We start from the raw sequence: 23,884 nt of genomic DNA, 5'->3' as shown, positions 1-23,884 counted from the left end.
TAAAAATAGTAAGTAAGCAAGATAGTTAGCATAGGAATCTGTGATTTGGGCATGTTTGGCATGTTCTTTTCAGCATTAGAATGGTTCATAGACTGGTGTTCACAGGTCTGTCTCCTAGGTTAGCCATATGGCTAGGAAGACTAGTGCTTACAGGTCTGGACTTATGGCTAGGACTGCTAACACTGTGCTATCTCTTCATTTGGTCTTACATGTAACATGACAGCTTCAAGTCAGCTATTTTTTTTTTCATCTATGAAAAACATTCAATTTCAGATTAAAATTATAAAGAGCTATCATTTTGGCTCATTGTTTTAGAAAATGGAAGACATATGCCTATGTTTTCTAAAGGAATGAAATATTTTCCCTTGTGCCCGCTTCAGCAGTACATACACTAAAATTGGAATAGTACAGAGACGGATTAGCATGGCTCTTGTGCAAGGATGACATGCAGATTCGTGAAGCATACCATATTTTTTATCCGGCTGCACCTTTCATCTCTTCTTTTTGCTTGCTACATGCCTAATAAACTCACTCATTCCAAGGCAAAATAAAATTTGTTTCTCCTCCCAAATATTTATGATAATATTTACAATCTTTTTAGTTTTTAACCCAGGTTTCAAGAACATTTACAAACAATTGTTTTAGTGGTGATGTCTCAACAAAAAGCCTCTCCACTTATAGTGTCAATCAACTAGTGCAAAAAATTACATACAGTGTATTTTTTGTTAGTGAGCAGGCAGCTAACATATCTTGGGAGAGATCAGATGGTGCTGGGGAAGGGAAAAGGAGTTTGCTTTCCATTCCTGTATCCATGCAACAAGCAGTAAAACATCACTTACTCCAGTTTGTACTCAGCTGTGCTTTCAGCCAGCAGAAGATCTGTTTAATGGATTTTGAAGCTTTGATGAATATTTGAGTTTAGTGGAGGATTTGAGTTTCTCAGATGAGAACTCCCATTTGTTGGGCTCCTGTCACCTTCCAGAATACCGGTACACTTCCAATCGGCCATATAATTAGCTTTCTACAACCTTACACAGCTGTCATCTTCTGAAGATGCTAGCACGGTTTCTGTTAAGTTCCGACTTACCTGCCAGACCTGAGAATTATGATTATCAAACTGAGCCACAGTATGAATTTCAAATTTTGTTGGACCACCAGAAGTAAGTTCTCGCCTCACATGTTTTAATCTGAACATTCTTACATGTTTTGTTGCTGTTGGCAGAATGTAGAAAGATCTTCCCAAATTTGGGGCAAGCGTGCTATCACGAGCATGATTGAAGACTGTCATAAGAGTTTCAGCTTTGCACATTTCATGGTTCTTTTATTGTAATAAAAACTCTGAACCTTGGCTGTTGCATCTGGACTACTGTTATCACTCCTCATAGCTATCATGGAGTTGGAAGTATTCCAAGAAATACAGCTACAGCTCAGCTTACATGAGATCTCACTCTACAGAGACCACTGGCTGAGATTCATAACATCTGGTGCCACACATTTTCTTACTATACCATCTGCTGAACAGGTTGCTACATCAGACCCATATGCTTGGGAGCAAATGTCATGTCAGTAATGCATGTTCTGATGTCTACTAGAGTTGTCCTGTTCACCCAGTGACTCTGTCCTCAGAGTTTATCATTTGATTTTCCTGCCATTTCTTTCCATATAATATCCAAAAGAACAAGAAGCCCAAACCTGTCCAAATTCAGAATGAGCCCATGTCAGACGTTATACAGATCAACTGTTTGTCTTTCAACTAGCAGTACAGTGCCAGTCTCCTCTTTAACTTTTATCTCAGACCTTCCTGAGGCAGAGGGGAAACACCTCCCTGAGGGACTGGGCATTTGTTAAGCATTGTTTTTTTTGTTTTTATTTTTTAATTTGTATTTTTTTAATGTATGAGTGCTCTGCCATATATATATATATATATATATATATATATATATATATATATATATATATATATATATAATCTGCCTGAAGAGGGCATCAGATCCTCTGATAGATGGTTATGAGCCACCATGGTTGCTGGGAATTGAACACACTACCTCTAGAAGAGCAGCCAGGGCTCTTAGCCGCTGAGCCATCTCACCAGCCCTTGTTAAGCATTGCTAAACCTTGACTTTCTGGTTGGTTGCTGGAACAGGTGACCACGCTGCCCCTGTGGGAATTGGAAGACACATGATAGATGATGTCCTTGCAGTCCATTGTGATGCTGTGTGCCCAAGCACAGCCTTCGCTACCAATTTTCTTACTTGTTGCTTCAAGACTTCAAGATGTGTGACCAGTGAAAGAGATGGAGCTGCCTTTTTCAGCCTCATCAGCTCTGTCATTTGTCACTGCTGTTGAATTTTATTATACAGATGATCAGATATTGCCTCCTATACAAATGAAGATAACTCTTTATTTTTAGGCTTAACTGTGTTTCACACTGTGGTGGTGTCGAGTCAATGGGACATACTTGGTGACCCAAGAGATTCAAATAGTTATCTGAGTCTAGGAAGTTTGCCACACTGTGATATAGGTATTCTCAGCAGCCAGTCTGGATTCAAGGAGAGAGGGGTAGACTTAATCTCTTAATGTGGGAGCATGACAAGATTCTTAAAGAGTATTGGAACTAGAAGCATTATTGGATCCATTATAAAAATAAGACCTGCCATAAAGTGAACTTTACTTAGACCTTTTAAGAGACCTATGGCATAATTTAAAATGCCTTGTTCTAAACTTCTATTTTAGTAAATAAAAAGGTTTGCATTTTCAAAGTTTATTTTTCTAGGATAAAGCAGAATGTTTGTTCAAAATGGCAGAAATGATGTCAGCATCTGCAGGGCCCATTAAACAGAAGTACAACTTTTAATAAGAAATTTTTATTCACACCTAGAATCCTTGACTTTGTCCTTAGAAAAGAGTTTCATGATTGGCTTGTATGAAGTTGGAATACACTAAGAAATTTTAACATAGAAATGCTCAGTGAAAGAGTAAAATAGACCCAAGTTTGCCCATGGACTTGTCAAGGGGAGAATTACACTTAAGTATCTTTTAAATAGACACGCATTGCTGGGTGTGGTGGTGTACACCTTTAATTTGAGCACTCAGAAGTAGAGCCAGGCAGATCTCTGAGTTTAAGGCCAGCATGGTCTACAAAGCGAGTTCAAAGTTAGCCAGAGGTACATTGGGAGATTCTGCCTTTAAAAAATAAAATTAAAATAAAATAAAAAGCCAAATGTTTGGTATCATGAAATATCTCAAAGGGCTGCCAAGGAACTTAAGAATGAGATCATAAAGAGATCCCTGTGATAGGATTGAGTAGCATTGCAGCTTGACAAAGCAAAACCACCCTGATCACAAGTACTGCAGAGGAAGGTGATTTTTAAATTATTTATGTATATGGGTGCTTTGCCTGCATTCATGTTTGTGCACCACATGCATGCCTAGAACCATGATGGCTGTGAGCTGTCATGTGGGTAATGGAAATCTAATCCTGACACTCTAGAAGAGCAACCCATTGCTGCTTAACGCTGAGCCGTCTCTCCAGCCGCATATTCTGGAATTCTTGATTTTCACAGGACAGAGACTCCAACCAGCCTCCGGAGTGTGAGAATTTTTTTTTTTTTCTCTTCTCATGTCTTCTTAATTTTCTGTCTTTCTTTCTGTCCTGCATAGGATAACTTTTTATTTTTGTTAACTTTCTTTTTTTACTAATCAAAAGAACCTTCACCTGTTTTCCCTGAAACACTGTCATAATCACTATAAAAATAGTACTTAAGGTTGGCATGGTGGCACACACTTTTTAAATCTTTTATTAATTCGTTGTGAGTTTCACATTATGCACCCCAGTCCAACTCATCTCCTTCATATCCACCCTTTACCCTTGCAGGCTCCCCAGCAACTCAAACAAACTCAATAAAAGCCTAGAAAACTTCTCACTGTGGAAGCTGTGGCCCACAGTATATCCCTCTGACCACACATCTTCACTTGCAAATGTTCATTGCAGTGAGTCATTGGCCTAGTTTAAGGCCTCTGGCTTCTGTGACACCATTAATACTGATTCTCACAGAGACTCCTCTTGGGTATCCTGTTGTTACATCACACAGATCCTGCAGCTTTGGATCAGCAGGACTGCCCCTTCCATACATCACAACTGTTCACAGATAATATAGGGTGATATTATTTTGGGGTGGGCCAACTCAGAGCCCTAGATCTGGGCCTGGATAGTAGCTAAGCTAGTCAGTGTGCCAGCTCTCTCTTATCTGCACTATCAGGCTAGCTCACCAGCACTGCTCCGCTAGGCCCGCAGCTGGTGAGGGACAGGGCCAGCTCTCCCAACTGCTGCAGGTGGTGAGGGAGGGCATTGCTTCCATACCCATGCCATCTCATGGCAGACAAGTAGTGAGGCCAGGTCTTCTGCACTCTTTTCTCAGGCTGGCTTACCCACACCCACTGCCCCAGGGACAGCTCTGCTAGTGGCACACATCATTAATCTCAATACTCCAGAGGCAGAGGTAGGTGGATCTCTGAGTTCCAGGCCCGCCTGTTCTACATAGGGAGTTCACACCAGCCAGAGCTATGTAGACCCTGTCTCATAGAAATATCTGTAAAATGTCTCAGCATATTCTGTCTTCTTTCCTTTTCAAGGTCCGAGCTTTTTTTTTTAAACTGGGTTACTAAATCCAAAGATCTCATTCTTTTACAAAATACTTCACATGTGTTTAGTGTGGGGTTTTGAGTATGTGCATCTGTCTGTCATGTGCATATCACTGTATGTGGAAATCAGAAAACTGCCTGCAGTAGAGTTTCCTCCCTTACACCATGTGGGTTCTGGCGATAGAACTGAGGCTTGACAGCTACTGAATTTACCTGCTGAGCTATCTCTGGATCTTGTCTTCTATATAAAACCCTCTGTATAATACTCACGTAGTGAACATATTTTTCCATTTAGGTGCATACATTTATTTTTAAATTTTTATTACATTTATTGTGTGTGTGCATGGGTGTGAAGTGAGAGCACGGCTTGTAGGAGTCGGATTGGTCCCACACCTATTTCTTTTAGGAATATTTTATCTACATGTAAGTGAAGAGCTTATACTATTGCTAAAGTTAAATCTGGATAAAACTTGTCCTTTGAATCCTCTTAAAAAAGAAAATCATTCCCCCCACACCTCCTTTTTTTTTTTTTTTTTTGGTTTGAAGTTATGCATGTACTGTGTTCTGATGCTCTTCCTCCATTTCTCCACAGCTGTGCATGCCCAAAGGGCTGTCTTTCAGAACACAGGCTGACAATAAAGAGCCCCAGTTCCACTCATTTATAATTACCCGGGAAGATGGTTCTCGCACCTATGGTTTTGTTCTCACTTTTTATGAAGAAGTTACAAGTAAGCAAATCTGTACAGCTATGCAGACACTGTACCAGATGCATAACGCAGAGCAGTACAGCAGTGTGTATGCTTCATCCTCTTGCAGTATGGACTCACTGGCAAGTAGTATTGATGAGGGGGATGCAACCTCTCTCCTGAAACTCCAGCGATACAACTCTTACGACATCAACAGAGACACCTTGTATGTTTCAAAAAGCATATGCTTGATCACACCTCTGCCTTTCATGCAAGCCTGCAAGAAATTCCTCCTCCAACTTCACAAGGCAGTTACCTCACAACAGCCTCCACCCCTGCCGCTCGAGAGCTACATCCATAACATTCTCTACGAGGTACCCCTTCCGCCCCCCGGGAGGTCACTGAAATTTTATGGTGTTTATGAACCTGTCATCTGCCAGAGGCCTGGGCCAAATGAACTCCCTCTTTCTGACTACCCTCTTCGGGAGGCCTGTGAGCTCCTGGGACTAGAGAACCTGGTGCAAGTGTTTACCTGTGTTCTTTTAGAGATGCAAATCCTTCTCTACTCACAAGGTAAGTGTCCTTTGCACTTTGTTCTTTGAAAACAAATACTTTTGTTCTGAACTGCTGTGTTTCGTTATAGAATCAAATAATGATATGAAGTCTTTTCTGTCTTGCATTAAAAAAAGTGGGCTTGGGTCAGATGGAAAGTTGTAGTTTGTTTCTCTTTGAAGTTTCAGTGGCCGCGTTGAGACTTGTTCCTGTGACTAATGGACTTTCTGTTCTTTACAAACTGATAAAGTGTCACATGAAAATTCAAGTGGCATTTGAAAGGAATAAATGAAATGTTTACTCTGGAACTAAAGGCAGACAACTTTGGACCTCTGCTTGTAGGAATACTTCATGAGTAGAAAGAGGAGATATGCAGGTAAAAAACAGATAGGACTGCCCCAGACCTAACAGCAGATCTGCTAATATTGTGAGTAGTTGTGTTTTTAACCGCCAATCCCAGAAGCCACTATCTTTATTGTATCTATTATTCCCAACACTAATTTATTTAGGACTCCAGCAAGTTAAATTTTGCTTCACTAATATATTTTTGATATTGAGTCTAGACTAGGGTACCTGTTCCATCTGCCTATGAATTTACATAAGAAATAGAGATGTTGTGTTATAGTAGGTACTGAATTGTAGGCCGTGTGCATTGTTGAAACTTTGGAAAATACTATAGCATTTGGATTAGCGTTTTGCTAGCTTGTATTTATGCTGGCAGTCTCTACTGCTGCTGTCAGCTTTTTTTTTTTTTCTCACTTTTCTTTTTTATTTTTCTATTTTAAATTATAAGTGAAACTGAGCCAAGCAGGCTATATTTATGCTTCCCCATCTTGTGTGTGTGTGTGTTGACAGCCCTTCGTGAGGTTTCTCAGTTTATCCTACATAATAGTTTTTGATAATGTGTTCCAATGTTGTTTTTGTTATGAGGGAGTTCTCTAATGGCTTACCTAAGTTCTTTATTTTGTTTTTGCTCTCATTTTCTTAGCACTCATCATTACCTGTGTACTGCCTGCTTGTAGCCAAGAAACGTAGTAATGCTGTCCTGCTTCATTACTCTTCTCCCTGGAGAGATGGTGGGATTGGAGAAGTGCATGTCCACTCTCAGGGTCAGATTTCAGACCACTTCAGACTCTGATTTTTAGGATTAGAAATGTTTAAACAGGATGCAGAAATGTATCAGTGGTCAAGAGCACTTGTTCTTGCTCTTCTCTCAGAGGACCAGGTTTCGGTTGTCAGCACCCACACTGCAGGTCACAACTGCCCATAACTCCAGTTCCAGGAGATCTGGGACCCTCTTTTGATCTCCAAAGTCACTAGGCACACACATGGAGCACAGATGTACGTGCAAGCAAAACTCTCATACACATAAAAGAAAATAATCTTTTTTTTTTTCTAATTAGCCCCAAGGAAGGGGGATGATGGGAGGACTGAGGAGAGGGTGGATGGGTGGGAGAGGTGGGAGGTAGGGGGGAGCACCCTCTCAGGCAAAGGGGAGTTGGGAGGGGGTGAAGAACTCTTGGAGGGTGGACTGAGAAGGGGGCAACAATTGGAATGTAAATAATTAAATAAATAAATATATTTTTTAAAAATAATCTTTTAAAAAAATATTTAACCAATATTGATTTTAAAAGTCATAAAAGCCTTAGTTTCAAACTTCTGCTCTGTCCCTTATTAACTAGAACTGCTGTAGGTGAGAGAGTTAATCTTCAGGAGTGTTGCCTCTCATCTCTCTAGGGATGCCTTTGCCACCCACACATGATTAATTGTGAAAGTTAAGTGAGAAGACCTGTATAGAATTCTTAGACTGTTTTTGATGTTCCTTTTATCCACGGGGAAACTGAGGCACAGGTGTGCTAAGTAATCATAGCACAAGTAAGTAATGTGGTAGTTCCAAAAATTGGGCTTATCTCAGTCTCTCATCTCCAGATAACTTAACCATGTTGGCAACTGTACTGCATCTACAGACAGTCTTTCCTTACCTGTCTTAACGCTTATTAAATTATTTACTCATTCTTCAGCTATATGATAAAGGCATCATACTAAATATTTGTAGAGTATGAAATAAAACCTTTGTGTAAATGCAGTGGTGGATTTTATATTGATGGTGTCTCTCCCCTCAGAGAAAGACATTTAAGTGAACCGATGGAAAGAGCTGCTGAGCTGACTTGTACTCCTTTGTGGTTCTGTGTGAGGGATTCAAAGGACATTCGCTTCCTAATTTCTTATGCTTGACAAATATATGCTGTAAAATTTAAAGATGCTTCAAGAACCAAACAATTACTGAAAAAAAATCCAAAGTGAATCTAAGTAGATGGATTTCAATGATGAACATGTTCATTAAATTGACTTGTAATTTTAGTCCACAATTTATTTAGACAAATTCAGTCTATTATCTAGAGAATAATTACACCATAGTCTTTCTCCAATGATGGTGAACTATAAATTTTTAAGTATCGAATGCACCCAGGAAGTCAAGGCTCTTTCCAAGTACCTTAAGTCAAAAAAGGAATCTTCAAAGGTTGCTTGAAGCCAGACAGTGTAAGCTGGGAGTATAGTCCTCTTTTCAAAAGAACAGTGGAAATATAAAATATCAGGAATTTAAACAATATTTCAATATTAGAAGCCTCCAGAACACTTTTGGGCCTTGCTTGCTTACCTCTTTCTACTCTTCCCATAGGAAATAACCCACCAACCCTTGTTCCTGGCTCCTATGTGCCTCTGCAGGGCTCCTCTGCCAGTCCTTTGGCACTCTTCTGTACTAGTTGTTTGATTGTAGAATCCACTTGGAGTTTTCTTGAAAATGTTGGGAGTCTTTTTATTACATATTGCTAGCCATGCCAAAGTAGATACAGTTTGTTGGTCATAGTTTATCAATCATAAAAACAAACCTAATATTTTGGTAATAGCAACTATATTTCCATGACCTTGATGCAAAAAGCAGTAGAATTTGACCAGTTTTGACTACTGTTTTACTGTTAGATTTTTGCAGACTAGGGGTTGCCTTGAAGATGCTAGGTAAGTGTTCTACCCGTAGGCATATCTATTATTAGACTTACTTTATGATAAACATAACGTTAGTATTATTAAAGTTTTCTTCTTTTGACATAGGCTGTCGTGTAGTCCTGGCTGGCCTTGCATTCACTCTGTATCTGAGGATAACCTTGAACTCCTCTAATTCTTGTTTCTCTACCTCCCAGGGGCTAGGACTACATGCATGTTACCATGTCTAGTTCTATTTGTGGTATTTTTTAATTCAGTAAAACAGACTTTTATTTGGGCCAATTGTGATAGATATGTGGGACTATCCTATGCAAGCATGCCTTTAATAATCTAATTTTACACTGCCCAGTCTATCTGACCATGTGACCAAGTCATGAGTTAGTAGAGATTCAGATGTAAGAATATTTAGCATTGTATCTGCTCCTTTATCACTACTAGAGAAACACCGTGTGATTTTTGTCAGGCAGCTGAGCTGATTTGATTTTAGCTTCCTTATTGTCACAGTGACCTTCTAAACAGGATACCTTCATTTGCTTTGAAGTTTCCATCCATAGATGAAGCAGCCCTTTTTTGGCCCGTTGAGAGGTGTCATGTCCAAGTGATAATAGAGCCTGACAGATTCTCGCACAGTTTTAGCCAGTTCTAAAGGAGACGAAGTGTTCTGCAGTCTGTGAACCTCTTTGCATTTCTGCACTAATGAGATCCAGTATAAACTATTGCCATTTCATTATGCAACTTTCCCTTCAGAGTTTTTCTGACCTTACGAGATACCTTGAGTATTTCAGGTTTCAAGTTTATTGGATGTACTTCAACCATGGTAACTGGCTTAATATCCAATTACAAGCTCATAGTTGTTCCTCAGATGGAGATTCTGTAGTTCAGTGGCCCTGTAGAAGTTACCAGGAGGTACAGATATATACCATAGTCTCCAAAGCTGTTGCACTGAGAATTTGTCTGTATTGACTCCAGCTTCTGGGCCATGCTGTTTGCTTATAAAGTCTGACTCATTCATTCCCATTTAGTATGTCTAATTAGTAAGGCTTGGAAAGTGAATTTACATAACTTCTGTCCTATAATAGTACATAGGACACAGAGAAACCATTCCCATAAAACATACATGTAAACCCTGTTTAAATATTCTAATTCACTTTAGACTTGTACCATGATTCCATCAACCCCAAGTTTGTTTTTTCTTTTTTTAGATTATTTATTTATTTATTTATTTATTTTTATATGAGCACACTGTGGCTGTCTTCAGACACACCAGAAGAGGGCATCAGATCCGATTACAGATGGTTGTGAGCAATCATGTGGTTGCTGGGAATTGAACTCAGGACCTCTGCAAGAACAGTCAGTGCACTTAACCTCTGAGCCATCTCTCCAGCCCCCTAAGTTTGTTTTTTAAAGACAGGGTTTCTCTTTGTAGCCCTGGCTGTCCTGGAACTAGCTGCGAGGTCAGGCTGGCCTTGAACTCAAAGATTCACTTGCCTCTGTCTCTGGATTAATGATATGCACCACCACTATCCAGTGTAATGCTAACATTTAAATATCCTATCATTCTAATTATAGCCTATGTTAACTGATTTTAATACCTTAGTATATGAGACAGCTCTGTGAAGTTTGTCCAGAAACCTCTTTCTCTATCCCTAACCATGTTGTATGCTCCTTTGAATTAGGAGTTAGGCCTCTTATAAGGGGTTGTGCCAAGTGACACTAGTCCTTTGTCTAGTCATAATCTTAATTGTGGCTCAAGCAGGTTGTAGTTTATGGTTTTTATTTAATTTTTATTATTTTTTATTTTATGCATATGTTTTTTTTTCTGCATGTATGTATGTGCACCACGTGTGTACAGTACTCACAGAGGCCAGAAGAGGGTGTCAAATCCTTTGAATTTGTAAGCTGCCTTGTGGGTGCTGGAATCGAGCCCAGGTGCTGTAGAAGAGTAGCTGGTGTCTTTTCACTAAACTGTCTTTTCAGCCCCATAGTTCATGTTTCTTATTGATAGCTTTGACTTTTAGCCCTTTAAATTTCTCCAAACTGAGACAAAACACAAACAAACAAAAAAACTTGATTGAACTCCTTAATGGTAGAAAAATATCAAGTGGTTTTATTTTTAACTAAACTATTTTAACAAAAATCATATTAAGTTATAAAAACTAAATTAACTAAAAGTATCTTTAGTTCATCTGCCTTCCAGAGTGCTATGTGTAAGACCCTTGTTTAAACTCATTAACCTCTTTTTATATTATTTATTTTTATTATAACTTTTCTTTTTGTTTATAACTCATAAATATATACAATATATCTTGATTTCTTTTAAAGATTTGTTTGTTTTAATTTATGTATATGACTGTTTGTTGGGAGCCGACTTTTAGCAGAAAGCGGCTATCAGTTTTACAGCCATCTCAAGCCATATACCCTGACGTGAGACTTGTTTTTCAACAGCCTACAACAGCTGAAGCACACTCTGATATCCCACATATTTTGTTTTGCTGTTTACTGTCCCCAGCTGCAAGGCGCATGTGGTATCCACGCCTGCAAGGCATGCGGTTCACGTGCTATCCATTTGCTATCTACATCATACATGCCTGTAAGGCACACGTGGTATGGTGCACGTGCTATTCACGCTATACACACTTACGTCATAGCCACACCTACAAAGCACATGGTATTCACACGCCTACAAGGCCCCTGACAAAAGCCTATAAATACTCCAGATTTCCCTTCAATGAGAGAATATGAGAGACGAGGAGAATACAGGAGAGAGAGACACAATAAACGAGACTTAAGACTTGATCAGAACGAACCTCTGTCTTGTCTCCATTCTTTGAGTCTCTTCCCCTTTATCCCCACTCTCTCTTGCTAGACCCTGACCCACAGACCGGAGCGACAGCTTGGGCCAGGAAACAGTGGCCGCCAAGCGTAGAGTAGAGAGGGCCGCAACAACTGTTTTGCCTGTATATATGTCTATATGTATATGTCTATATACCACCAGTGCCCATGGAGGCCAGAAGAGGGCATCAGATCCTCTGGAACTAGAGTTACAGACAGTTGTAAATGGCCATGTGGGTGCTGGAATTGAACTCAGGTCCTCTAGAAGAGCAGCCAAGTAACTGATCTAGAACTATTGCTGAGTGATAGAGCACTTGCCTAATATATGTGAGGCCCTAGGTTCAATTTATATTGTAAAATTATATATACATATATATATATATAAATTTTTTAACAAGACAGTGTTACCTTGCAGATGCCAGCCTTGAGCTTACTATGTTATCAAGCATGACTTTGAATTTCCAATTTTTCTGCCTCCACCTTGAATGTACTAGAGTTACTGATATCTATCCTGTGCCTAGTTTATATGGTGTTAAGGACTGAACCTGTACCTTCTTACATGCTAGGCAGGTATTCCACCAACTGAGCTATGTCCCCAGTGCTAGAAATACGGTAAGGTGAGTCGCCACCACATTCAGCTTTTTAAAATTTTCCCAAGTATAAAACTCAGGTCATTAAGTTTGCCTGTCATTCATGTTTAGCCACTGGGGCGTCACTGGGCCTGGAGGAGAAGAGTGTATGAATGCGTGTGAATGTTGTTTTGTGTGGGTACCAGGCACATGTGTGCCATGGTATGCATGTGGAGGTCAGAAGACAGCTTTGAGGTGTTAGGTCTTGTCTTTCCACTCTGAGACAGGATGTTTGCACTGCTGTGCATGCTAAGTTAGCTGGTCCTCAGATGTCCACCATCCTTCTGTCTTAGCCTCCCGTCTCCCAGGAGGGATCACTAGAGTGACAGATGCTGGTGCCACTGCATCCCACTGCTGAGGCACATCAATTTTGTTAACTTTTTTCTTTGATGCTTTTGTACATGTGTATAATGCACTCTTTTTAAGATTTAAAGTTTTGCCGGGCAGTGGTGGCGCACGCCTTTAATCCCAGCACTTGGGAGGCAGAGGCAGGTGGATTTCTGAGTTCGAGGCCAGCCTGGTCTACCGAGTGAGTTCCAGGACAGCCAAGGCTATACAGAGAAACCCTGTCTCGAAAAACCAAAAAAAAAAAAAAAAAAGATTTAAAGTTTTTTTGTTTATTGTTGGAGGAAATGTATATGGCACATTATAGGTGTAGAAATAAGAAGACAATTTTGGGGAGTCATCTCTCTGTTTTCACTGGTTCTGGTCATCAGGCATGTGCAGCACTTTACACCACTGAGCTCATGTCATTGACTCTATAAAACATTCTGGTTACTCTTATCTTTCCACCATCTCTTATCTCCCTTCCTACCCCCAACAACCCCCTTTTCTACAAGTCCCTGTCACATGTTTGTAGTGGTGAGTTTTTGCTACACCACTTTGGCTCATGGGTCACACACACACACACACATCCACCTAGGAGATATTTTTGGATCCGTGAATGAAAGACACACACATTATCTTATTTTTAACATGCCTTACTAGCTCAGTGTCTGTGTACTTCTAAGCCTCCCACAGGTAGCATGCCCTTCCCTCTGGTACAGGATCCTGGCATTTTTACCTACTGTGAAGCCCATTGGCCTTTGCTGCCTAAGGCACTTCTGGGCAGCGGATCCGGGGGCCACTTCTCCTTTACTGCTACATTTCAGATGATCATCCTTCTGCAGCTTTAAATCTGTCCCATCTCTCTCTCCTGGGTCGTGGTGATTCTCCCTTTATTCCTCCTCCTTATTAGCCCATGAAGCTCTGAGGGCCCCTCCCTCCCCGTCTCCTTTTGGCTGTATGGGAATTCTTTATTGCCAATCAAATCCAGCTGGGGGCAGGCACTGCAAACAGGTTTGTTTTTTGTTTTGATTTTGTTTTTTTTTTTTGGTTTTTGGTTGGTTGGTTGGTTGGTTGGTTTTGGTTTTGGTTTGGGTAACACGATTATCAATAGAACACTAGCTGCTACGCATGTTCGTGTATTTTTGTTTTGTTGTGACTTGCCAAGTTTAAGCAGAGCCATCATCCATTGGAGCCTGGTGGATATTTTAGGCAAAATTTTAACAGTATATTTTAATTTGTAACAGAGCCAAGCATATTGTATTTCATTTTACATGCCTTATATGTTAATATGTTTAACTTCTCAATACATTTATTAGCCAATAGCAAGGTAGTAAACCCTGTATCCCATACTGAAAATTCTGCGATTAGAAATAGAGTTATCAGTTTTGTGTGGTAATGTGAGCATTTAATTCCAGCATTATCAGGCTGGTAGAAGCAGGCAGATCTCTGTGAGTTTGAGGCCAGTCTGGTCTATATAGTGAATTCAGGCCAAGGCTGTCTTAAAAAAAAAAAGAAGAAGAAGAAGAAGAAGAAGAAGAAGAAGAAGAAGAAGAAGAAGAAGAAGAAGAAGAAGAAGAAGAAGAAGAAGAAGAAGAAGAAGAGGAGGAGGAGGAGGAGGAGGAGGAGGAGGAGGAAGAGGAGGAGGAGGAGGAGGAGGAGAAGAGAAGAAAAGGATCAGTATTAAGTCTCCAGTGGTATTAGAGATCTTCTAAAGGTAAAGGTTTGCCACATACAAGGAGGGACATTTCTGCAAAGAGGAAGATATACAGAGGTGCACAAACCTGTGAAGACATCTTAGTCACAGAATGACCTGCAACAGGAGTTTGGCTGCCTGTAAGATAATGGTAAGAAATAAAACCAGAGCTAAATCATGAAGAGCTGCATCTGCCATGCTAAGGCTTGTCTTAAAATAACTGCTATCACATGTCCATCTCTTTGAATCAGTGAGGACAAAAAAATAAAATATTTTATTTTATTTTAAAATGCTGAATGGAAGCCAGGCATGGTGGCATGTGCCTTTAATCCCAGCACTCAAGAAGCAGAGGCAGGTGGATCTTCAGTTTGGGCACAGCCTGTTCTACAAAACCTGAATGAGTTACAGGGCTACACAGAGAAACCCTGGCTTGAAAAACCAAACAAATGATGGGTGGATGGATGGATGGATGGATGGCTGGCTGGCTGGCTGGCTGGCTGGCTGGCTATGCATGCTTGCAGTGGTTTGAATAAGAGTGACTCCCATCAGTTAGTTCATATACTTAAATGCTTAGGGAGTGGCACTATTTGAAAGGATTAGGAGGTGTGGCCTTGTTAGAGTAGATGTGACATTGTTGGAGGAAGTATGTAGAAATCTTAGCTCTTTCTCCAGGACCATGTCTGCCTGTGTGTCGCCATGCTTCCCACCATCTGATAATAGGCTAAACCTCTGAAACTGTAAGCTAGCCTCAATTAAGTGCTTTTCTTTATAAGAGTTGTTGTGGTCATGGTGTCTCTTCAGCAATAGAACACTAAGATAAAGATAACGCTGAATGGGAAGACAGCTCAGCCAATAGAGTGCTTGCCAGGTAAGCATGAGTACCTCAGTTGAAATCCCTGTCATTTACGTAAAAGCCAGTTGCAATGGTACACACCTGTAGCTTCAGCTCTGAGGAAAGGAGTAGTGTAAACAAATCTCTGGAGGCCAGTGTAGCCAACATGGTGGTTTCCAGTGAGAGACCTTATCTCTTTAAATAGGATGGAAGGCAACTGAGAAAGACACTTGATATCAACCTCTGACATGCACATGTATTAACACATATATACATACAAAAAATGCTGAAAGAAAACCTTTCTCATTTCTTTTTTCTGTGTTAGTGATTGAATGCAGAGGCCTTGTGCATGCTAGACAAGCATTGCCATGACTGTATTACCAGCCTCTGCTTCTGACTTCTTGATCCAGTTAAAAGAAATGCTCTTTCTGCCAATTGATTTTATTTCTAGAAAGTATGATATATCTACCAATCTTGTAGAGAATTCAAAACTAAAAAGATTGGTCATAGAGCATTTACAGTGGGAAACAGGACTGGAGGGCAAATGAGCCCTGTCTTTTAAAGTCCAGGGGATGGGAGAAAAATGTGTAATTTATTTTTACTTCCCATGGTGTTTCTATAAATAAAGCAAGAAAATATCCCACATTACAAACCACCATTACCTGAAGAAAGTGTGTTTTCCAGGAAACTGTATATTTCCCCAACCACAAATAAACTAGCCAACTTGATAGGAATTTAGTTTAGTTGTTCAAATCCCTTTACCATTCAGTTGAAGTTCAGCTAGGCAACAGAAACCATAAAGTAATTTAGGCAGAGGAATGTAATATGAATTACTACTAAGCTGTATTAGAAAATAGCCTTTAAAATAAACTCTGAAGGATACTCAGTGAAACACAAACATTTACATAAGAGACCATACCTGAGAGCTGTAGTGAACACCTCATTGAAGAAATTCTATTAATAAAGTATGGAGAAGACCAGTAGGTTACTCGTCAGTATGTTGCCTGGAGAGCAGAGCTGATCCTTAGTCACTGATCTAACAGAAGACAAAGTCCAAGACCCATGTTGTCCGTGGCTGGTGAACAGACCCACAGGATTTGTTGACTATCACTGTGGTGTGAAGTCTGAATGAATATACAGTGTATTAGAGGACCATAAGCGGTATACATTAACTGCTCATTCTTGGCATGTGGCACAGCAATGTGCCACCAGATGTCTTCAGATACCCATACCACTGGTCAAACAGCAATAGCAATACAGATTGCACTCTGGGACCAGAAAGGGAAGAAAAAAAAAAAAAAAAAAAAAAAAAAAACCTTTCCCCCTGTGGTGTGTCTCTATTGCCCTCTGCTGGCAAAGGTTAATATTGTGTTCATTGTCAAAATGGTTAGAGGCTGGCCAAGTATAATTGAGTGGATTTGGAGCTGAAAGGCACTTAATAGACAATTGGCACATAATTTGCTTAAAACTCCAAGCCAGCCTTTCACATTATCTGGCATATGATGGATAAAGAAATATAAAATCAGATCCTGATGTCTTAGAACTGATCTTCTCTCACAGGTAGCCCTTGATGTTTTACAGACTGATCTGATACGTCTAAGCCATGCTTTTCTGTAGGAATTAACCTCAAGAGAATAACAAGCACTGCCATTGTGTGATCTAAAGATCATACACACACACACACAGACACATGCACTCACACACAGAGAGAAACAGAAGCAAAGACAGAGAGAACCAGCATCACATGCATACTAAGCAAATGCTCTACTACTGACCTACATTCCTACATATTGTAGATTAATAGAGGTAATCTCTTTAAAATGAGTATGTTCAGTAAAGATGGGATGAATGGTTCCTTCATTACAGGTTGAGTTGCAAAGGAGTATGCAGAATCGTGGTGGCAGAATGAGTCCAGTTCAGGCAGTAGAGCATGATTCTCCGGTATATTTGTAAAATGCAATATCTACTAAAAGTCTTTGCTTCGAGTAGAGAGGAGGGTATGGAATGGCTGGTGAGGTAACTCAGCAGGTAAAGGTGCTTGCCTGAATTCAATCCTCAGGACTCACATGGGGTAGACAAGAACTAGCTCTGTGAGGTTGTCTTCTAACCCCTTCTCCAGTTACATAAATTTTATAAATAAATGTAATTTAAATTTTTCTTAATTATGTGAATGGATGTTTTGCCTGCATTTATATCTGTGTACCACGTTGATGCCTGGTGCTCTTGGATATAAGAAGAGGTCATCGAAGGAAACCACTGTCATAGGCTTACTACTGAAGGCAGCTCTTCATAGTTGTTGGCTGTTGATGGGAGTAGGGGTGAGGGAGGACTCAGTTTTCTTTAAGGGGATGGCCACTGCAAGTTTGACTGTGTATGCCCCAGTAAGTATATGGGAAACTTAAATTAGACTTAAAATTTTTTTCTTTTTCTGCTTTTGTTTTGGGGAAGGTCACAGAGTGGGGGGTGGACCTGGGAGGTCTAAGAAGTAGATTTAATTGGGTGCATGATATAAAAATTCCAAATAATCAATAAGAATATTATGTTGAAAAAGGAAGAGATCATTGAATCTCCTAGAGTTATGAATGGTTGTAAGCCACCATGTAGGTGCTAGAAGTCAAGTCTGGGTCCCCTGCCAGCCTTAGGGCTGCCTCTCCAGCATCAGTTAAGAACATTCTGCTCTTACAAAGGACCAGGTCAATTCCCAGCACCCATATAAGACAGCTCACAAGTACTTGTAATTCCAGCTCCAAGGAGATCCAGCACCCTCTTGTGCAATTATGTATACAATCCTGTCCCTTATATACACATAAATTTAAAATAATAAAAATAAATCTTTAAAAAAATTTAATGATGCAATAGCACAAAAAATTTTAAGTGGAAAACATCTCTTTTATGCTTGGTCAAATGAGACAAGTAACATCTGATCATTTTCCTCAACCTTTTGCAAAAGATAGTTATAAAGGCTTCCCCCATTTTTACTGTAATTGTGTACACAGAATTCTCTGACATTTTTACAAATTCATAATCTCTTTTCTTCAATTCTCAAGTCTAAAACAATTTTGAAAATGATTCTTTTTGTAACTGGTTTATCAGCAAAACCAGATCAGATCCAAAGTAAACTGATCCCTCCCCCTCCCTCCCTCCCTCTCTCTCTATCCCTCCTTCTCTTCTCTTCTCCTCTCCTCTCCTCTCCTCCCCTCCCCTCCCCTCCCCTCCCCTCCCCTCTTGTTCTCTCTCTCTCTCTCTCTCTCTCTCTCTCTCTCTCTCTCTCTCTCTCTCTCTCTCTCTCTGCCCTGTAGAACACTCACATGACTTGCTCTGAAAATATTAGTGTTGTCTACAGGCTGCATCCCTGTCATAGATTATGATCTACCTTTCAAACTTAAAAAAAGTCTAATTATAAAACACATCTGTTTGCCTCCAGGGGCTTAGATAGGGACTGTAGACATGCGTAAGTACAAACTTGTGTGGCAGACTGCTTAAGAGGGCAGCATAATATTGTGGACAATAGCTAGTTTTGATAAGTAAATTAGTCCATGTAAAGAAAACACAACCAGAGCTGGATGTGGTAGCTCATGCCTTTAATCCCAGCACCAGGGAGGCAGAAGCAGGTGGATCATTGTGAGCTGGGGGCTAGCCTGGTCTACAAAATGGGTTCTAGGACGTCCAGGGCTGTTAAACAGGCAACCCCTGTCTCAAACTCAAACAAATCTTCAGCCTTTAATCACAGGGCAATTCTTTTTATCCTTAGAGGTGATATTCTGTAGTTAGGAGTTAAATATAGATACTGTGACTATGACTACTTACATCTGTTGTTGTTTTTTTTTTTTATACCTACAAAGTAAGTGCTAAAATAAATATAATCAGTTTATTAAAGCTATAGCCCTGATCAATCATTTATACAAGAAAAGAATAGCTTCTGAATTGGAGATTATTTGTGTGTGTTATGTAGTTATATATATATATATAATGTGTATATGTATGTATGAAAGTGATTCATAGCAACAATCTTGTACTTTTTCAGTAGATTAGATACCAACAACAATTTTATTAGTTTTCGATTCTTCCATGTATATACAATGGCACAAGACTTTGATCCCCAAACTGGGGAGGCAGAACAGGGATCAATCTTGTCTCTGTGAGTTCTGGGCCAGCCTGGTCTACATAGTAAGACCCTGGAAAGACAGGGAGCTGGGAGGAGAGAGAGAATCCAAATTACTCATGTACTACTGATTTCAAGAAGCAAAGAGTGGTGATGGTGTTTCCAACTTTCTACAGCTATTTGGGGGAAATAATTTAACTCTTTAATTACGATAGACTACTTTCTCCATGATCATAAAGAAATATTTCTCAATTTTTTAAAAGATTTATTTATTTATTTATGTGTGACAGTGCATACATATAAGTGCATACATATATGCATGTTATCTACAGGCTGCATCATATGTGTGCACCATGTGTCTGGCGCCCTTAGAGATCAGAAGAAAGTGTCAGATCCTCTGGAATTGGAGCTACTGATGCATATGAGCCATCATATGGGTGCTGGGCATCAAACCCAGGTCCTCTGCTAGAGCAGTAAGTGCTCTAAACCACTGAGCCATCTCTCCAGTCCAAAATACTTATTTTAACACAGATTTTTCTAGTATTTTTAGGCTCACTGCAACAATTGTTTCACTTGGATTCTTCCCTTTTATTTCTCTTGTTCTGTACAGATTATCAGCGCCTGATGACTGTGGCAGAAGGCATTACCACACTCTTGTTCCCCTTTCAATGGCAGCATGTTTATGTACCCATCCTCCCTGCTTCTCTGCTACATTTTCTTGATGCCCCTGTCCCTTATCTGATGGGACTTCAGTCAAAAGAAGGAACTGACCGGTCTAAATTAGAACTTCCTCAAGAGGTAAAACTTGTCATTAGTGATGAAGCATGCTATTTGTTGATTTAGGTCATGGCTTCTTTTATTAAATAATATTGTCTTTGTACAGTAGTTACATCTGAATCTCCCAGGTGCTTTGGGGTTAGGGTCTGGGCCTTAGCCTGCAGACGGTTTCATCTGATACTTGCTACAACACAACCACTAGTTAAATACACTTCAGAGGAGGACAATAACAAATTTTCACAACTATACATTTCTGAAGGTGGTTCAGTAATAGTATGACATAACCGTTTTATTCTAAAAGCATTTAACTTCTTTAGAAGAATAGAACTTATAGAATGAATATATATATATAGAAAGGGGATTAGTATGATATGTAAGCTGTGGTCCAGCTAGTCCAGCAATGCTGTCCAGCAACATGAAGTCCAGGAATCCACTAGTTGCTCAGCCTGTGAGTCTCATATCAGCTGGTCTTCAGTAGACATTGGAATCCTGAAGAAGTAGGCTCTAATGCCAGTGAAGGAATGGACTTGCTAGCAAGGTGAGAGCAACCAGACAAAGAGAAACTTCCTTCTTTCTGTCCTTATGAAGGAGACTTTCAGCAGAAAACATGGCCCAGATTAGAAGTGGTCTTCCCACCTCAAAATATCTGAATTAAAGGTGTATCTTGCCACTTCAAAGATCTTCCCACTTTTTAAGCAAAAACACATCACTGGTGAACACCTCCATTTGGGGGGTTTAGTTAATTTAGTTGTTAGGTTGATAAGTAAGTACAGTCATATTTAACATTCCTTTAGAGTCATTCCTACTGACTTAAATTTTACTTTTGACCTCCACTGAAAGGAAAGTAATATCTCTCAGCAAAATGGGGATAATGGAAACAGCAATGCTTTACCACTTCCCATCCTAGATGTAAGCCAGTTATTAGCCGATCCTAAATGTTCACAGACAATGCCAAGTTAACAGAAATGTTAGTCCCTAGCTTCCTGGCACTTTAATGTTTCTGTGCTTTCTCTACATTGTGTTTTAAAGTATTTAGGAAGAAAATAAGAGTTCTTGAAAGCATTTTAAATTTAATTTTTAGCTCTTATTATTGCTATTCAAAATTGGAATGGAAAGCTTTGAAATAAAATATTGATGAAAGTGGCATGACCTACTTAAAACATGAAATAGCTGTTAATGTAATTACATTATTAGCGTTCAGTCAGCACCTTCACCTTACTTGTTCTTATTTCTCATAGAGATTCTCATTTTTTAAGAAGTGAATTTAAAATAACACTAAGCCACAGCCATTATACTGAGTAGCAAATCCTGTAATCAGTCAACCATGTTGCCTTTGGCTAAATTAACTATGTCGGAAATAGCTTGATTGAGGCCATATGAAACAGGTGCATATTGTCCTGTCCTTTGTCAGGGAATAGGGGCATGTTCTCTGATCTTTCCTCCCTAACTATCTTCTTTCTCCATTCCCTGAATTTTCTCCTTAATTATATTAATGTAGTATCTGGTTGGTTTAAAGAAGTAAAATCTTTGCATTTTCGGGGTTTGTTTGTTTGTTTGTTTGTTTGTTTGTTTGTTTTGAGACAGGGTTTCTCTGTGTAGCCCTGGCTGTCCTGGAACTCACTCTGTAGACCAGGCTGGCCTTGAACTCAGAAATCCACCTGCCTCTGCCTCCCAAGTGCTGGGATTAAAGGCGTGCGCCACCACTGCCCGGCTAAATCTTTGCATTTTCAAAGGAAAAGAAATAGATTAACCAAATGGATTTTTGTTTAAAAAATGTTTTTAGTTTCTTACTGATTTTATGTGTATGTGTATCACTGTTTATCAAATGATATAAGAAATTTAATTTAAATACATAAAAGTTCTTCCCAGTTTATATGAATGTTGGAATATTTTAATGCCACTTAATATACATATAATTGGAAGATCTTTCTTTGTATCATCTGACTCTAAAAATAAGCCAGTTAAATTTTCTAAAAGCCCTCAGAATGATGTCTGTGATTTTCTAGGGTTTTTTCTAATCATGAGCTCATCACGCAAACTCATCTATCTATTCATATAATGGAATATGAAGTAACATGAATCAACTATAAAAATAGGTGTTTCTGTGTAGAAACTATACATTAAGAGCCTCATTGTTTTAGAAGCAAAAGCTAACAATATGTCTCTTCACTCTGGAAGCATTTTATAGTGAAATGAAATAAACAGCCTCACGTAATTTTAAGGAAGAAGTAGACATAAAAAATATTAGTCTTTTTAAGATGAGTGTAGTGTTGCATACCTTTAATCCTAGCACTTGGGAGGCAAAGGCAAGTAGATTTCAGTGAGTTTGAAGCCAGCCTGGCCTACATAGAGAGTTCCAACACAGCCAGGGCTACATACATAGTGAGAACCTATCTCAAAAAACCCAAAAATATGTTTTCAACTTCAGCAGCACATATACTAAAACTGGAATGATACAGAGAAGATTAGCATGGCCCCTGTGCAAGGAAGACATGCAAATTTGCAAAGTGTGTATATATATATATATATATATATGAGAGTCTTCAACAAAGAGACTTAAATGTACACTCCATGATGCTTCCCTCCCCTTTCCCCTGAAAACTCTGAAATAAAATAATGACTAAATCACAAGAAAGTTTCTAAAAATAGTTATGAAAATGGCAAGCTTACAAAATGATTATTTTGGGAAGGTATGATTTTAGTTGTTGGGTGTCTAATGTAACTTCCTAGACTTATAATTAACCACCTACTCCCTTTTCTCATGATTCCAAAATGATAGATGTTAGTAGCCGTTTGTTGTGTTGTGTTTTAGGGAGTAGCATGTGGAGTGGGGAGGGTAGAAGAATGCAGTTCTAGGCGTTGATTACAGAGTCTGGGACCTTACCTTCAACCATTCTTGCCCATCTTTACTGTATTAGAAAAAAAAAAAATGGTGGCTGGAGAAGTGACTCAGCAGTTAAGAGCACTGGCTTCTCTTCCAGAGAACCCAGCATGCACATGACAGCTCACCACTGTCTGTAATTCCAGTTCCAGGGCTTCTGACACCCTCACACAGGAATATTTATACAGGAATCACAGAACAAAGACAGACTGATAATTACAGATTGTGTTTGATTTTTTTATTGTATGTCCAGGGTTACAAGCTCAGTCCCAATTAAAAAATACAAACAGAACAGATTTCATTTTTATTATGGGCCTTATAACTCCAATTTAAAGAATCTAAAGAATGTCTCCTCCAAAGCAAACACATCTATTATATGACAGCCTGAAAACACTCTAGACAAAGAGAAAATATCTGAACTGGTCTTTTTATGAATAGCAAATACTAATACCTAACTTCTTTTACTATACGTTTCATCATCTATGTTATAAAGTAGGAAAAGTTTATTTTAGTCAATCTATCTTATTTACTGAGTTTTATTCCTTCAGGAGTGTAACCTGTATGCTCCCCCACCCCCATCTTTAAACTACATTTTCAGAGAGCTCTAAGCTATAATAAAAAGAGACCTTGAATCTGTAACCTGTTTTCCTGGCCAGTCAGAGTTTATCAATTCTCTCTGTTTACCCTGCACCAATTATACTGTTTGAGTTTGCTCAGGGGCTATACCAAGACGATTCCTTAAGCAGTGGCCTCATATACCTATGTGCTTATCTGTGTTTAGTGATCTCCAGAGCATAAGGAAGACTTCCAAATAATGGTCAGTTAATTTTAGGATTTTACTAAAAAGACTCAGACATAATTTTTCTTAGGAAAAGGCATAAAATGAATCATAATGCAGAAATTCCCCAGGAATGCAGCATGCAGAGACC

General features: G+C 39.3%; 1 protein-coding gene, 2 non-coding genes and 1 pseudogene across 7 annotated transcripts in view; 3 read left to right on the top strand and 1 right to left on the bottom strand.

The window, feature by feature from the left end:
* The window catches only part of Dennd5b (DENN domain containing 5B), a 127,442-nt gene that overhangs the window by 31,673 nt on the left and 71,885 nt on the right, over window positions 1-23,884 (top strand). For 4 of the 5 annotated variants that reach the window (XM_034511622.2, XM_034511621.2, XM_076940923.1 and 1 more), the window contains 2 exons: window positions 5,234-5,900; window positions 19,908-20,095. In XM_034511622.2, coding sequence (XP_034367513.1) covers window positions 5,234-5,900; window positions 19,908-20,095 — 855 coding nt within the window. Of the gene's footprint in view, window positions 1-5,233; window positions 5,901-19,907; window positions 20,096-23,884 lie in introns of those variants that run through there. The other variant, XM_076940925.1, reaches the window with a different exon arrangement.
* Window positions 368-475, top strand: LOC117715906 (U6 spliceosomal RNA). Its single transcript, XR_004607691.1, has one exon. It is a non-coding gene; the product is annotated as a U6 spliceosomal RNA (small nuclear RNA).
* On the bottom strand, window positions 852-2,205 carry LOC117714936 (nucleoporin SEH1 pseudogene; annotated as a pseudogene).
* LOC117715902 (U6 spliceosomal RNA) lies at window positions 22,489-22,597 on the top strand. Its single transcript, XR_004607688.1, has one exon. It is a non-coding gene; the product is annotated as a U6 spliceosomal RNA (small nuclear RNA).

Source organism: Arvicanthis niloticus, chromosome 9 (assembly GCF_011762505.2).
Source record: "Arvicanthis niloticus isolate mArvNil1 chromosome 9, mArvNil1.pat.X, whole genome shotgun sequence".
NCBI lineage: Eukaryota > Metazoa > Chordata > Mammalia > Rodentia > Muridae > Arvicanthis > Arvicanthis niloticus.
Note: the sequence above shows the minus strand (reverse complement) of the source record. Positions and strands in the feature narration are given on the sequence as shown.